This window comes from Panthera leo, chromosome B1, assembly GCF_018350215.1.
Source record: "Panthera leo isolate Ple1 chromosome B1, P.leo_Ple1_pat1.1, whole genome shotgun sequence".
In the NCBI taxonomy this organism is placed as follows: domain Eukaryota; kingdom Metazoa; phylum Chordata; class Mammalia; order Carnivora; family Felidae; genus Panthera; species Panthera leo.
In genome coordinates, this window is record NC_056682.1 from 201,290,491 (window position 1) to 201,302,991 (window position 12,501).

General features: G+C 58.5%; 1 protein-coding gene across 7 annotated transcripts in view; it reads right to left on the bottom strand.

Moving 5' to 3' along the window:
* AFAP1 (actin filament associated protein 1) overlaps positions 1–12,501 on the bottom strand; it is a 157,606-nt gene that overhangs the window by 77,428 nt on the left and 67,677 nt on the right. For all 7 annotated transcript variants that reach the window (XM_042936994.1, XM_042936998.1, XM_042937000.1 and 4 more), the window contains one exon: positions 4,343–4,451. In XM_042936994.1, coding sequence (XP_042792928.1) covers positions 4,343–4,451 — 109 coding nt within the window. The remainder of the gene's footprint in view (positions 1–4,342; positions 4,452–12,501) is intronic.

The window sequence follows — 12,501 nt, forward strand, 5'->3', positions numbered from 1 at the left end:
CGGCATCTTCTGCGTCCCCCGTGTTGCCGAGTGTGGAGGGACTCGCAGGCAGATGGACTTGTCTTCGTGGATTTCGGCGAGGCCCTGAGCCCCGCCACCTCCAGCCGGCTGCTCTTCCAGACTTCCGAGCCACCAGATGCGCAGGCAGCGGCTTTCGTGGACTTCTACAGCTGCCGTGACTGTGTGAGGTCCACGTCACCGTGGCTCTGTGTCTCGGATCATACCCTGTTCTAGAAGCTAGCAGAAGCCTGACGGAGGGCAGGCCCCTAGAGGTGAAGCTCGGCACAGACCCTTTAAGATTTCAGGGCACGGCGACACCAACCTCTGGAAACACTTAGCTTACCTTGGAGAGACTGCTTTTGGCTCACGGACACCCTAGTGGCGTCTAAATGCTTGGTCACGGGCGCCCCAGCTGCCCAACACGGGCTCCGTGTCACCTGGCCCACCGCGGAGAACCCGACCCTCACATCCCAGCGGTCTGCGTCCATTGGGCTCCTCCGGGCCCGGAAGCTGTACGTAACAGGTAGAAGCTAGTAGTTCAGGTGCACGTGATCCTGTTCCTGCCACACGGGCTCGTTCTCCCAACAGGGACCCCTCGGCACGGCCCACGGCTCGGCTGCGTGGTCAAGACTAGAGATGAACTGGCAGCAAGGAGGTCTGCAGAGGGGTGCGGACGGGCCTCCCAGATGCGCTGGGAAGGTGAAGACTGACGTACCGGGAGAGCTCTCGGCAAAGCCTCCGCGGAGGGGCTTCGCGACCGGGGACATGACACGGCCCGTTCCACGAGCGTCGGCCAGCCTCTTTCCCCAGGCTGCCCGTCCAGATGCATTCACGCACGAGTGGCCGTGGTCCGGGGATGGACTTCCGCTCGGCAGGGTCAGTCTGACTCCCGGCCCTGCTGAGGGCCCTGCCCGCACATGACCCTGTGCCCCGCGGCCCCAGCCGGCCCACCTGGAACTGGACCGCGTCCTCCACGGAAGGGGCAGCGGTGCATTCTCACTGGAAGAGATCACTCAAGACAATCCGCTCTCCCCGCCACGATGCTCCTGCCGAAAGCCCCATCCACGGTCTTGCAGAACGCCCCGTTCACCAGCACGGCATCCCGCGACGTTGCTTGTGACCAGAGAACTCTGTTACAGCAGATGCAGCCCGCGCTATGGGTCTGTGCTCGTGAGACCCACTGGCCATGCTTTGTCCCCGTCCCCTGAAGCAGGTGACCCAACAGGCGAGTGGAATACCCTTCAAATACCCAGTTCTAGGACCAGCTTGACTGGCCACCCCTGGAGGCTGGGGGTGCCATCTTCAAGAATACCTTCCAGCAGTGTGTGCTGCGCCTCAGTTTCCCCCAGAGCCAGGGCTCACGGGTCTGGGAATCTAGGGCTGAACACGGTAGTGGCTCCTATCTCTGTTACCCCTAGCGATCACGGACATTTCTGCCTCCCTTCCCTGACAATTTTGGCTCTGCAGCCCACAGGTCTTAGTTTCTAAGGGCAGAACGTTCCCTCCAAAGGACACAGTGACTGCTCCATTAACCCAAAAGTGGAGACAACGGGGGGGGGGGCGTGGGGGGGGGGCGGCGGTTATTCCAGTGGCTGGGGTGACTAGTCACAGCCACACCAGGGCGAGGCGGGCGGGGGGCGCAGGTCTCTAGGGTGGCCCCGGTACTCCCGCTCCCTGTAAGTGAACCATCCAGTGCAGCACAGACCTTTCGGGAAGGAAACGTGAGTCATCTTACCGGGTGATTGGCCAAGGTGCTTGCCGAAGCCAATGGGAACAGGAAGGAAGTTACAAAAACGAGCCATGACCACTGACCAGTTGTAGAAATGAGGACGGGACTAGTTACACACGAGGCTACTCATCCTGACTCTGCTGTCTGCGTGTGTCTCCCCCACTCCCTACGATCTCACGGCAGAAACTCTAACGGCAGGTGGTCGTGCATCACAACCTTCAGGTTACGGGCTCCCAAAGGGGAGAAAGACCCCGCGGGAAGAGCAAGGGACTTTGCCTCCTCTGGGGTGGAGGGCCGGGGAGCTTTCTGTGATACGGGGGACAGTTGGGTCCCATGACCCTGCACTGTGACCCTGCACTGTCCCTACCTGGAAACCCAACGTGGTTCAGAGCATGTGCCTGGGTGCCAGACACCAGACGCCGGAGAAACAGCGGTAGCTTTTCACGACATCAACCGAGCAAGGCTGCAGTGACGTTGCCCAGAGTCCCTTTCTCGGCTGGCTCTGGCCACAAGAGAGGTCTGCGAGCAGTCCGGAAGGCCGGAGAGGAGCGGCCGCCAGCACCCTCCGCAGGCTGGCACGGGGGCCGGGCACTGCCCCAGCGCGCACACAAGTCGCCGGCCAGCCGTCGCAGGGCCCAGAGCCCGGGCAGCTCGTGCAGGTCCTGTCCCTCGTCGTCGGAGGCCCGGCCAGGCGTGTGCAGCTCTGCGGAGGCACGTCCCCATCTGCCCTCCCCGTTCCTCCGGATCCTCAGCGTTTCTTCCCAACCACCAGCCCTGCTCCACGGGCCTTTCTGGCCGTTTCCACGGCTGCCTAAGCCTCGTTCCCTTCACAGACCCTTCATTCCACGACACTCTTGACAGCCTGCTTCTCTGCTACACCCACACCTGACCCAGGGTTCGACAAGCCGGTGCCGAGTCCCTAAGGAACCATCTGGAAGCCAGCCCGCTGCCCGGTTTCTCGGGAGCGGGGGGAGGTCCTCACCGCCAGCTGTGCAGCCGCAGACATCGGACCGAGGGAGCCACGCACATCAGCCCCGCTGATTCGCGGCCCCGAGCGTGCGTCCCGCTGGTCTTGCTTCCGGAGCGAGCTCAACAAAAGCTGCCCACCGCCAGCAAGTGTGGGACGGCTTCTCTGAGGAACAGGCCAGGACACCTCGCTGACGGGGGGCTCCTCAGACAGGCCCCCCGACGTCAAACAAAATGACTACCAGGTTCTGGCCCAGAAAGTGTGTTGAGGGTGGGGGAGAGGGAAGGTAGGAGAAAGCTAGAGCCAGACTGTTCCAACTGCTGGGCAACCCTTGCCGAAAAACCCGTTTCCCTGTGCTCAGTGCGGTGACAAAGCAAAGGACTCCAGTGAAGTCCTGAATCCACCGGGCCGTTTCTGTTTCCATGTTTTCTGAGTAGGCCCCTGATTTCTGAGATGGTGGACACTTAGAAATTCCTCGAACGCATTTTCCATGAGTAGTTTTTACAGAAAAGAAACATTAGAACACTTGACTTAGAGACCTCAAAGCCCGATAGGGCCTGGCCTCTGTCGCAGAACCGTCCCCTTCTCCCTCAGCGTGCACCTGTTCCGGAAGCCGGGCAAACTGGCGCCCTGCCCTCAAAGGGCCGGCGGTCCCGCTCGCTGGGTTCTCACGCAGAAGACGTACCACGGGAGGAGGCCCTCCTGGAACGATCCAGGGAGACGGTGGCAGCACCTCTGCCTGCCTGCTGCCAGGGGACAGGGAGGTCAGAGACCGCGAAGTGCCGCACGGCAGAGACCTCGGGGGACGGGAAGACGGCCCCGGGAGAAGGCGTGCATTTCCGTGAGAAGACAGACGGAAGGAGGACCGTGTGCCACGAATATTAACGTGCCGGAAGCCCCGAGACCAAAATGAGCAAACCCGCCTGACTTCCCGTCTCATGTGTCTAAGAAAAGCACGGCTCTCTCGTCCACAGGGACCCGGATGCCGTCCCCGCACTTCGCTCGGGGACGACAGCTCCCTGCCTGACAGGGGATCGGGGGAGAGATGAAGCCGGTGATCCGGCACCAAAGTCCAGAGGTGCTGAGAGAAAGGTGCTCCGTGTGAATGTGGGGGCTGGGACCCAACAGAGGTACTTCTGAGAGCTACCAGGCAGGCGCCAGACCAGAGCCTCGCCAGGACGGCTCCAGCCTAGGCAAGAATTTTCTAGAAAACCCTATATGAAAGGAAGAAGAAACAGGCGGGAAGGAAGGCCTGTGACTGGGACGCCCACGGGTTCTGTACCCAGGCTTTTCCAGCTGTGGCTCCGCCCATCACGGCACCCGGGGGGAAGCCGCAAACACACGCCGCCACGGAAGTCACTGCCTGTGACCAAAGGGGACACGCTCCGTCGAGACCTAGGACTCCACGGCGACAAGGCTTCAGCACAGGTCAGAGGAAGCGGACAGTGAGTTCCCCAAGGGGCCGGCGAGGCACTGCAGGCTTCACAGCCCTTCCGGCACTTACCTTCGGGGTCCAGAGGGACTCCGCTCCACGCTCCCCGTCGCTCTGTAGGCCCCTCCTCCCCTTCCTCCCCAGAGGGCGAGCCGCGCTCTCCCCGCCCCGCAGACGAGGCGGCCGGCACGGGCCGGGCAGCCCCGACACTCACTCGACGTGATGTATTCCGGAGCCTTCCCAGGGCTCAGGGGCACGGCCTCCTCGTAATAAGCTTCCGGGAGAGAGGACGTCGGGAGCGGTGGCGGCCCGCCGTCGGGTGGCTGAGGAGAAGAAGCGGAGACACCAGAGATCAGAACTGTCGCCAGAAAATTCTGTGGCGTGCATTAGCAGGTGCTGCCCAGCACTCCCCCTTTCCTTGCGAAGTCCGTGGTAAAAAAGAACACCGTCCCACAGAGGGGTTCTGAGTTCAGGCCCTGCCGGGGTCCCTACTGCTTCCCTGCCACGTCCACCCCGGCCCGGCCCTGGCCGTACCCCACCGGGTCCACGCCAGGTCGCCAGCGGCCAGCGGCCGTTCGCACCCCGGCACAGCCTGCTTCCGGGGCAGGGGCGGACTCGCCGCCCTCTCTCGGACCCTCCCCAGAGCCGAGAGGGGGGCTCCCCTCCCCCGTCCCCCACAGCACTGACCCTCCTGCGTCCCCAGGGCTCCGGGGCGCGGGAACCGTCCGGATCCGCCGCGAGGCAGTAGGTAGGCAGTGGCTGGACAGACGAACGTGGCTGGCCCACACTCCCACCACGCCCCTCCCGCGGCCACGGACGCTTTTAAAGAATTATGAAAGAAAGTCGCCTACGAGCTGCTCTCTGAGAGAAACTTCTGTCGAGAAGGAGTCTGCTCGTGGCGGAATCCAATCCCGCCGCAGTTTCTGGTCAGACTCTGGGGCTGAGGCACCCTGGTCCTGAGGCCGTACCTTCCGAACACGCGAGAGCCGGTGGGGACAGAGGCCGCCTTCTTCCCTCGCACGTGCCCGAGGAGGAGCACGTCCTCACCTCGCGCCGCACGGACACCCGGGAATTTGCCACTTCCCTCACTCGCCGGTCCTCACGCCGGCAGACGGCGGGGAGGGGAGGGCAAGGAAAGCCAGCGTTTGCCAAAACCTGCTACCCGCCCGGAGCCGTGCCGGGCGCCTGTGCATCGGCCGCAGGTGGCTCAGTCAGCCGCCTCCGGAGGCCTCCGCGGCAGACGTTACCTTAACTCACGCGTCCCAGACACGGAGCGTGAGGCCGGGGGTCTAAACGGCCTCCCTGAAATCGAGCCGGGCTTTTTCCGACACCAGGCCTGTCCACCGAAGACCTTTTTGTATTCACATCCTCTCTCTCCCTCTTGTGACTGGTTCACACGACCCACATCCAGCACATTAGAAAGACGTCACTGAGAAAGGAACAGAACAGTGGCCCGGACGGACGATCCACCAAGTTAAGTGTCCAAGCACAACACGTTTCGAAGAAATCCTAAGGGTTTATACTAACTCTCTGGAACGTGAGACTCCACCACGGAAAGTGCAACTCAGCACCGGATCCAAAAGTCCTTTGTGAATGACTAATCCCCCACCGTGCATCCAACCCACTCCTTCCTCTCGCCAGACGCAGGGTCATTTTCACAATCTTCCTCCATCTGCTTGAGGCCCGTTATCTGCCCTCCGCCCCGGGCCCGCGCCCCGGACTACGCAACCCCCGTCTCCTCGCACGCCTCCCGCCGGGCTGCCTTCCCGACTGTCGTCATTCTGTGGTCGTCCGCTGGACGGCACCCAGCTCCCTCCTATCCTCCCGAAAAGGCAGTGCTTAAAACGGAACCCGCTACACCATGCTCTGCCCCAGGCCAGGTCTGAACAGGAGCCCGTGCCCGGGTTAAAATCCCTGCTTGTTACTCGTGGAAAAGAGCCGCCTGCCTCACTGTGTGTCTTTATTCATGAAACACAGAGGGTTTCAACTTGCTCTTGGAAGTTGGAACAGGCCAACTGTTCACGGCCTGGGAGAGCGTTACGAACAGCTGACTCAAACAGACGTTGAGGAGGAGCACAGAGCCCGTTCCTACAGCCGCAAGCTACGCTAAGCCGCACGGGGTGAGGGGCTCCCCTCCCAGCTGACGGGCTCCCGCAACTGACTCGCAGCCACTGCTGCTGGTCGCGGGTTTGGCACAGCTTCTCGGCAGCTGTGCCCTCAGGTCCCATAACTCCACCTCTTGTTTCCGTTAATTTTTTTTAATGTTTTATTTATTTTTGACAGAGAGAGAGAGAGAGAGAGAGCGCATGAGAGGGGGAGGGGGGGAGAGAGAGGGAGACACAGAATCCCAAACAGGCTCCAGACTCCGAGCTGTCAGCACAGAGCCCGACGCGGGGCTCGAACTCATGAACTGTGACATCGTGACCTGAGCAGAAGTCGGACACTCAACAGACTGAGCCCCCCAGGCGTTCCCCCCCCCCCATAATTCCACTTCTGGAAACGCATGGCGAGAGGGCCACCAGTCATGAGAGCAAAAATGTGTAAAGATGTTCAATAAAAGCTTAGTTAGCAAAATCTAAAAACAATCTCAAAGTTCACCAAGAGAAGAACACTTAGGTGTGCCGACCCACTCACGTGCAGACGTCAGAAGGGCAGCACGCAGCTGCTACGGTCACTTTCTTGGCAAACCTTCCCTGGACTCTGTTCGGTGGGAGAAAGCCGGCACGCCGGAGCCCTTCGTGGAAAATGTGTGTGTTTAGGCTTACACACATACGCAGACGGGAGGTCATTCACCAACGTGTTAACAAGCATTTGCATATCTGTGTAGCTTGGCTCGTCCACGTAATATTTACCGTTTCTAAAATCAGTAAAAAATTAAGCTACCTTGGCTTCGAAGAAATACCCCTCAAAAACATCATTCTTACGGGGGAACACCCTCTCTCTCCCCAAAGGGCCTACACTCCACTCCCAAATACTCCTTATCCTGGAAATTCTGGGTTTCAGTCAGAGAAACCACGGCTTGTTAAGTAACAGCAAGTGTGGGAAAGGCTAAACAGAGGGACCCGAGCCGTTAGTATCGTTGCTTTCAGAGGAGAAGCTTCTTTCTGAGCCTTTTCAATAGTAAGAGTTCACTGAAATCACCATTACCAGGAATTTTTAGAGGGTGGCTGGGAGCCTGGGTGGCTCAGTGGGTTAAGTGTCAGACTCTTGATTTTGGCTCAGGTCATGATCTCACGGTTCGTGAGATCGAGGTCCTGGTCAGGCTCTGTGCTAACAGTGCACAGCTTGCTTGGGATTCTCTCTCCCTCTCCCCCCCCCCCGCCCCTCCCCCAGTCACACACTATCTCCAAGTGAAAAACAAGCAAACAAACAGGAATTTTTCTAAGTACAAAACACAGAAGGCAGATTTCCAAAAGGGCTCATGGAAAACCAGAGAAGGCAAGGGGAAGGAAACAGGAGTCTAGCACAAATAGGACGAAGGCCAATTCGTTGGCACGGACCGCGTGTGGGGACAGCGCCGTCCCGGGGCCGCGTCACCTCCCCGCAGCTCTGGGCCCCGCTGTCCTCACTTGCAAACGAGGGCGCCTGTGACGTCCACCCCAGCTCTCGGGCTCATTCCAGCGTTCCTGTAAAGCTGCAGGTCAGCAGGCCATAACGCCAGCTTGACCGGTCTGGAGAGTCCCGGGAGAGTTGAGCTTGGGGCCTCATTCTGTGGTAAGGACACCAGTCTCTGGCCAGGGCGGCCTCTGAGGTGCACCTTCTAACGGCGACACCAATCGCCAGCGTGGCGCCAACCTGGACCGTGCACGCTGCCCTCGATACAGAAGACAGAGTCTGCACACAGAGCCTGGCCGCTGTCCCGCCCCCGCCCCCCGCGTCTCCTGCGCTGGCCCCACAAACCACCCCCACAGCCTCTGCAGAGACTTGGGGAGACGCGCGAGAGACCGTCCTCCTGGAGGGATGACTGACCCCTGGTTGCTTGGCCGCGCCCCAGACACGAACGGACCGGCACTGCACCAGTCACTAGACATCGTCAGATCCACGGAAACATTTCTCCCTCGAATTGATACTTCAGAGAAAGTTACTCCGTAGCTTAGGAACTCTCTCCTGCCTTAAGGTAAGCTTCTCCTCCGAGGAGTCCATGTCTTACTAGAGGAACCCGCACCCACGGCTGGACAGAAATCCAATCTACAGGCTTGCTTGGCTCTCTGCATCGGCCATAATCCAATTCCTCTCTTTCTGGAAGGAAAAGCCCATCAGCATCTGCCTTTGCTAATTTAAGGAGAAGCCTTCAGGGACCTATTTTCCCATTGATAATAATAAATATCATGTTTATATAAGTGTATAGTAGAAGCGTAATTATCATCGTTATTATGACCCTTTCAGCAATAAAACAATGGTACCTGCCATTTACTGCTGGCCTACCGCACGTCAGACATTGTTCTGGACACTTTATATGTGTTTTCTCCGGTTCAGAAATTAACACTGAGATGCTGGTATTTTGATGATGATTTTACTTAATGAGGAAACTGAGGCCAGGAGGGGGAAGGCCCCCACACGGAGGTCACACACACGCGGAGCTCACTGGTGGAGGAGCTGGAGGCCGGCTGGAGAGGCCCGGGGCTGAGCTGGAGGCCGGGGACCGGGACACGATACACTTCCGTGCCTCGACCTTATCCCACTGCACCTGCTGCCATGCCCGCCACAGGAAGGAGCCTACCAGCCCGCTGAGGCGCTGGGTCCAGGGTCATTCCCACCGTCTCCTCACAAAGGCGGCCATTCCACCTGCCCAGCGCCCTTCGGGGCTCCCTGTCTGTCACGCTGCTCCCCACCACCTTCCCTGCTGCCCCAACCCGTCTCTCGGGCCTCTGCGGCAGAAACAATAAGCTAAGAGCCCTGATTCTAGCCAAGAGTCTGAAATCACCTGGAATCACTTTTTTGTTTTAAGTTTGTTTGGCGGGGGGGGGGGGGGGAGGGAGGAGAGGGGGAGAGAGAGAGAGAGAGAGAGAGAGAGAGAGAGAGAGAATCCCAAGAAGGCTCTGACCTGAGCTAGAATCAAGAGTCGGACACGTAACTAACTGAGCCGCCCAGGGGCCCCTGGAATCACTTTCTGACTTGAATTCTATACATACGTTGGGCATCCAGATTGTTTTTCTGGTTGGCGTGACTAAAATCCATCAAGAGTAACATAACGTGAAATAAGAACATCAGAGTTCAGGGTCGAGGTCTGTTACACATCAGCAAGAGCCTTTTCTAGCTGACACAGCGTTTGGGAAGCACGGCAGGGCACCCACACGCGAGCGCCAACCTCCTTCGGGCAGCACGGCTTCGCGGCGAAGCTGTCCGCGCCGCTGAGCGAGCCTGAGGACTGGCGTGGAGTGACCATCGATGGTAACAGAATTTTACAGTCTACGCAGCCAAAGGGGTCCGGCCCTAACAGCAAGCATTTTGAGTAAGTACGCTTCCTGGCAAAAGGCAAGTTTTCGCCCAGGTCACACCCTGCAGATTCGCATTCCGCTTAGCACGTGCGTAAACAGTGGGACCGTATTCACACTGTTCAGTTTCCTGTGGCTTCATTCACGCGTGGCAAAGAGTGGAAGCCCCGCGGGGCCGTGTCCTCTTCCCCCTCCTCCACCAGCGGGAAGGCATCTGCAGGGAAGGCCAAACGGTCCGTCGGGAGTATAAACAGGATACGTATCTGGAGCGCGGCCACACGTTAAATTTCTAAAAGATGCCACAGGAATTACACAGGAGACTGAACTCCTCAGGAAGACAAGGGGGGGAGAAGAAGAAGAACAAATGATTCGTGTTCACCAAGAGGATCACATCTGATTTCACCAGGACATAAATGGCTTTCTGGTTTTAAGTCTCGGGCTTTGGTCTCAACTGTGCACTGGAAAAGTATTTCACTTTGTCAGACAACCTCAAGGAGCCTCGGAATCTCATCCGTCGGACAAAGTTGCCGTGAAAGTGCTTCGGGAAGCACGGTGCGGGGGCGGAGGGGACGCCGGGACCACACTTGACAGTTCCACAGAGCCGGAAAGCAGAGCGGTGGGTGCCGGGGGGCGGGGGGGGCTGGCTTCCTGGGGACAGAGTCTCGGCTGGGGAGGAGGGACAAGTTCCGGGGACGGAGGGGGGCGGGGCGGGGGGGGGGGGCTCCCCAACACCGTGAATGCACTTGACGCAGCGAACTGGACGCCTAACGATGGTTAAAATGCTGGAACTTAGGTCATGAATATGTTAACACCGCTCCAGAAGGTCTTCATTATTATCCGCTGACATAATAAGCGATCACCATTTATGAACTCTGGCCCTAAAACATCAAAGAACTCAGTGGCTCTCTCACACCCCATCCAAACACCGTGTGGCGCTCGGCCACTGAATTACCGAATGAAAACATTTCTAAATGCCTCGACTGGGCAGCACACTGATGACAGCTCTCCTCGCTCAGCCGTGAAGACCTGAGAGTCCCCGGGTTTGGGCTCAGCGCTGTTCCGCGACGAGGGGGAGGAAGGAGTCACCGCCGACGGCACCCGGCCCCCCGCGAAACGGCCCCGTGAGCACAGGTGCCAGCCGGCAGCCGTGTCCACGTGGACGTGTCCACCGTCACAAGCGCTCTGCGCCCTGGCCACGCGGGGAGGGCATCGGCGTGACAGCTGCGCACTGTGGTGCGAAACCACACGGACCTCTGTGGAAAAGCACAGCTCTTCCCAGAAGGCTTTTATCAAACAAACCATTCCTTCGGCCCATTCTAGTCTCCGTCGGAGAGCAAGGGGGTGCGACCAATCGCCCCACGCTTGCGATTTCGAGGCCTTGGGAGGAGTTCCGAGCGTCCACACTGTTGCGAGCACTTCTGAAGCCTGATGGCCACACTGAAGGACCCCAGGTCACACGGGACGCCCTCGGCCGCCACCACATTTCCTCCCAGGACGGAGCAGGAACACTCAGATGTTCCCTCGGTGCATGGGCGCATCGTCAATGCTAACGAGACTTAGGGACGCGCTCCCCGACCCTGAGAAGCCAGAGGCCTCTTCTGCACAGCACGCGGCACACAAAGCAGCACAGAGACAAACCGTCTCCACAAAGTGCAGACTTCGCTTGCTTAGAAGGGTGTGGAAAGGAGCCGCTGCTGTTCAATAGACCCTCACGGTCCCCTGGGGAGACGCAATGACGGGCGATGGTCGGTGGTCGTTGCATAAAGCCCTGCTGGGCACTGAAAGGGACCGCTGACCTTTTTAGGTCAAAGATAACTCATCTCTAACAGTTGTTCAGATGGAGAAGAGGACGTGGCCGGAGTATCACGTATCTTGCCCTACGACACATTCTTCAGCCTTTCATGGGCGGCGTAGACGGGAACCCCCACGGGCGCCTCGGGACGAACCCCTACAGCGAGGCAGCCTCACGGGCAGGCCCCTGGCCAAGTCGCTCCCCGGCACACGGAGCCGCGTGCCAAGCTCCAGGCCACCCCGCCTTCCTTGGGGAGCCGTAGGCCGTGGCCCAGCGGCTGCCTGTCCTTTCCACCTCTGCCCCAGCACCTGCTAGTTCCGCTGAAAGTCAGCCTGCCACCAGCAAATGACCGACCGGCCAAAAGCCAGCTCACCAGGGGCAGACTGAATCCACTGAATGACAGACCGGCTTCCTTACTGGATGATGAATTCACTGAAGCACCATCAGAAAAAGACAGTGGGGCCATCCTGACCCACCTCTACTCCCCGGACTTGCTGACGTGACAGGCTTTCTTCATTCCCTCTGGAAAGCGCCCTGATGGATGTCCGGAAAGTGCTCAACATCCATGGTCGACAGGCTCCTCTCCAGGGTGCCCCTGCAAAGGGTCCCATCCACTGAGTTGTACGTGCACCAGGAGTCAGCCTCGTTCCTTAGGCACTTACACTCCCTACAGTAATTATTGATGTAACTATTACACAAATAAGCCAGTGAAATAATGAGTGCAAAAGGCGAGGTGATGCCTCTTTGAGACGATGCTCTTTAGAAAGCTTCAGTCAGGGGGCACCTGGCCGGCTCAGTCAGTGGAGTGTACGACTCTTGACCTCAGGGTTGTGAGTTCGAGCTCCACACTGGGTATAGAGATTACTTATCAAAAGAAAGAAAAGAAAAGAAAAGAAAAGAAAAGAAAAGAAAAGAAAAGAAAAGAAAAGAAAAGAGAAAAGAAAAAGAAAGAAAGAAAGAAAGAAAGAAAGGGAGGAAGAAAGAGGGAGGGAGGGAGGAAAAGAAAGGTTTGGTCAAGACAAACTACAAAAGAAGAAAAGAAAACCATTCAATCAAGGGAGGGCGTGTCGACTGCGAAAGAACAGCACAGCACTTGAAGCTAGCTGCACAGGCTCCAAACTCAGGCCAGCTCACAAGTGTACATTT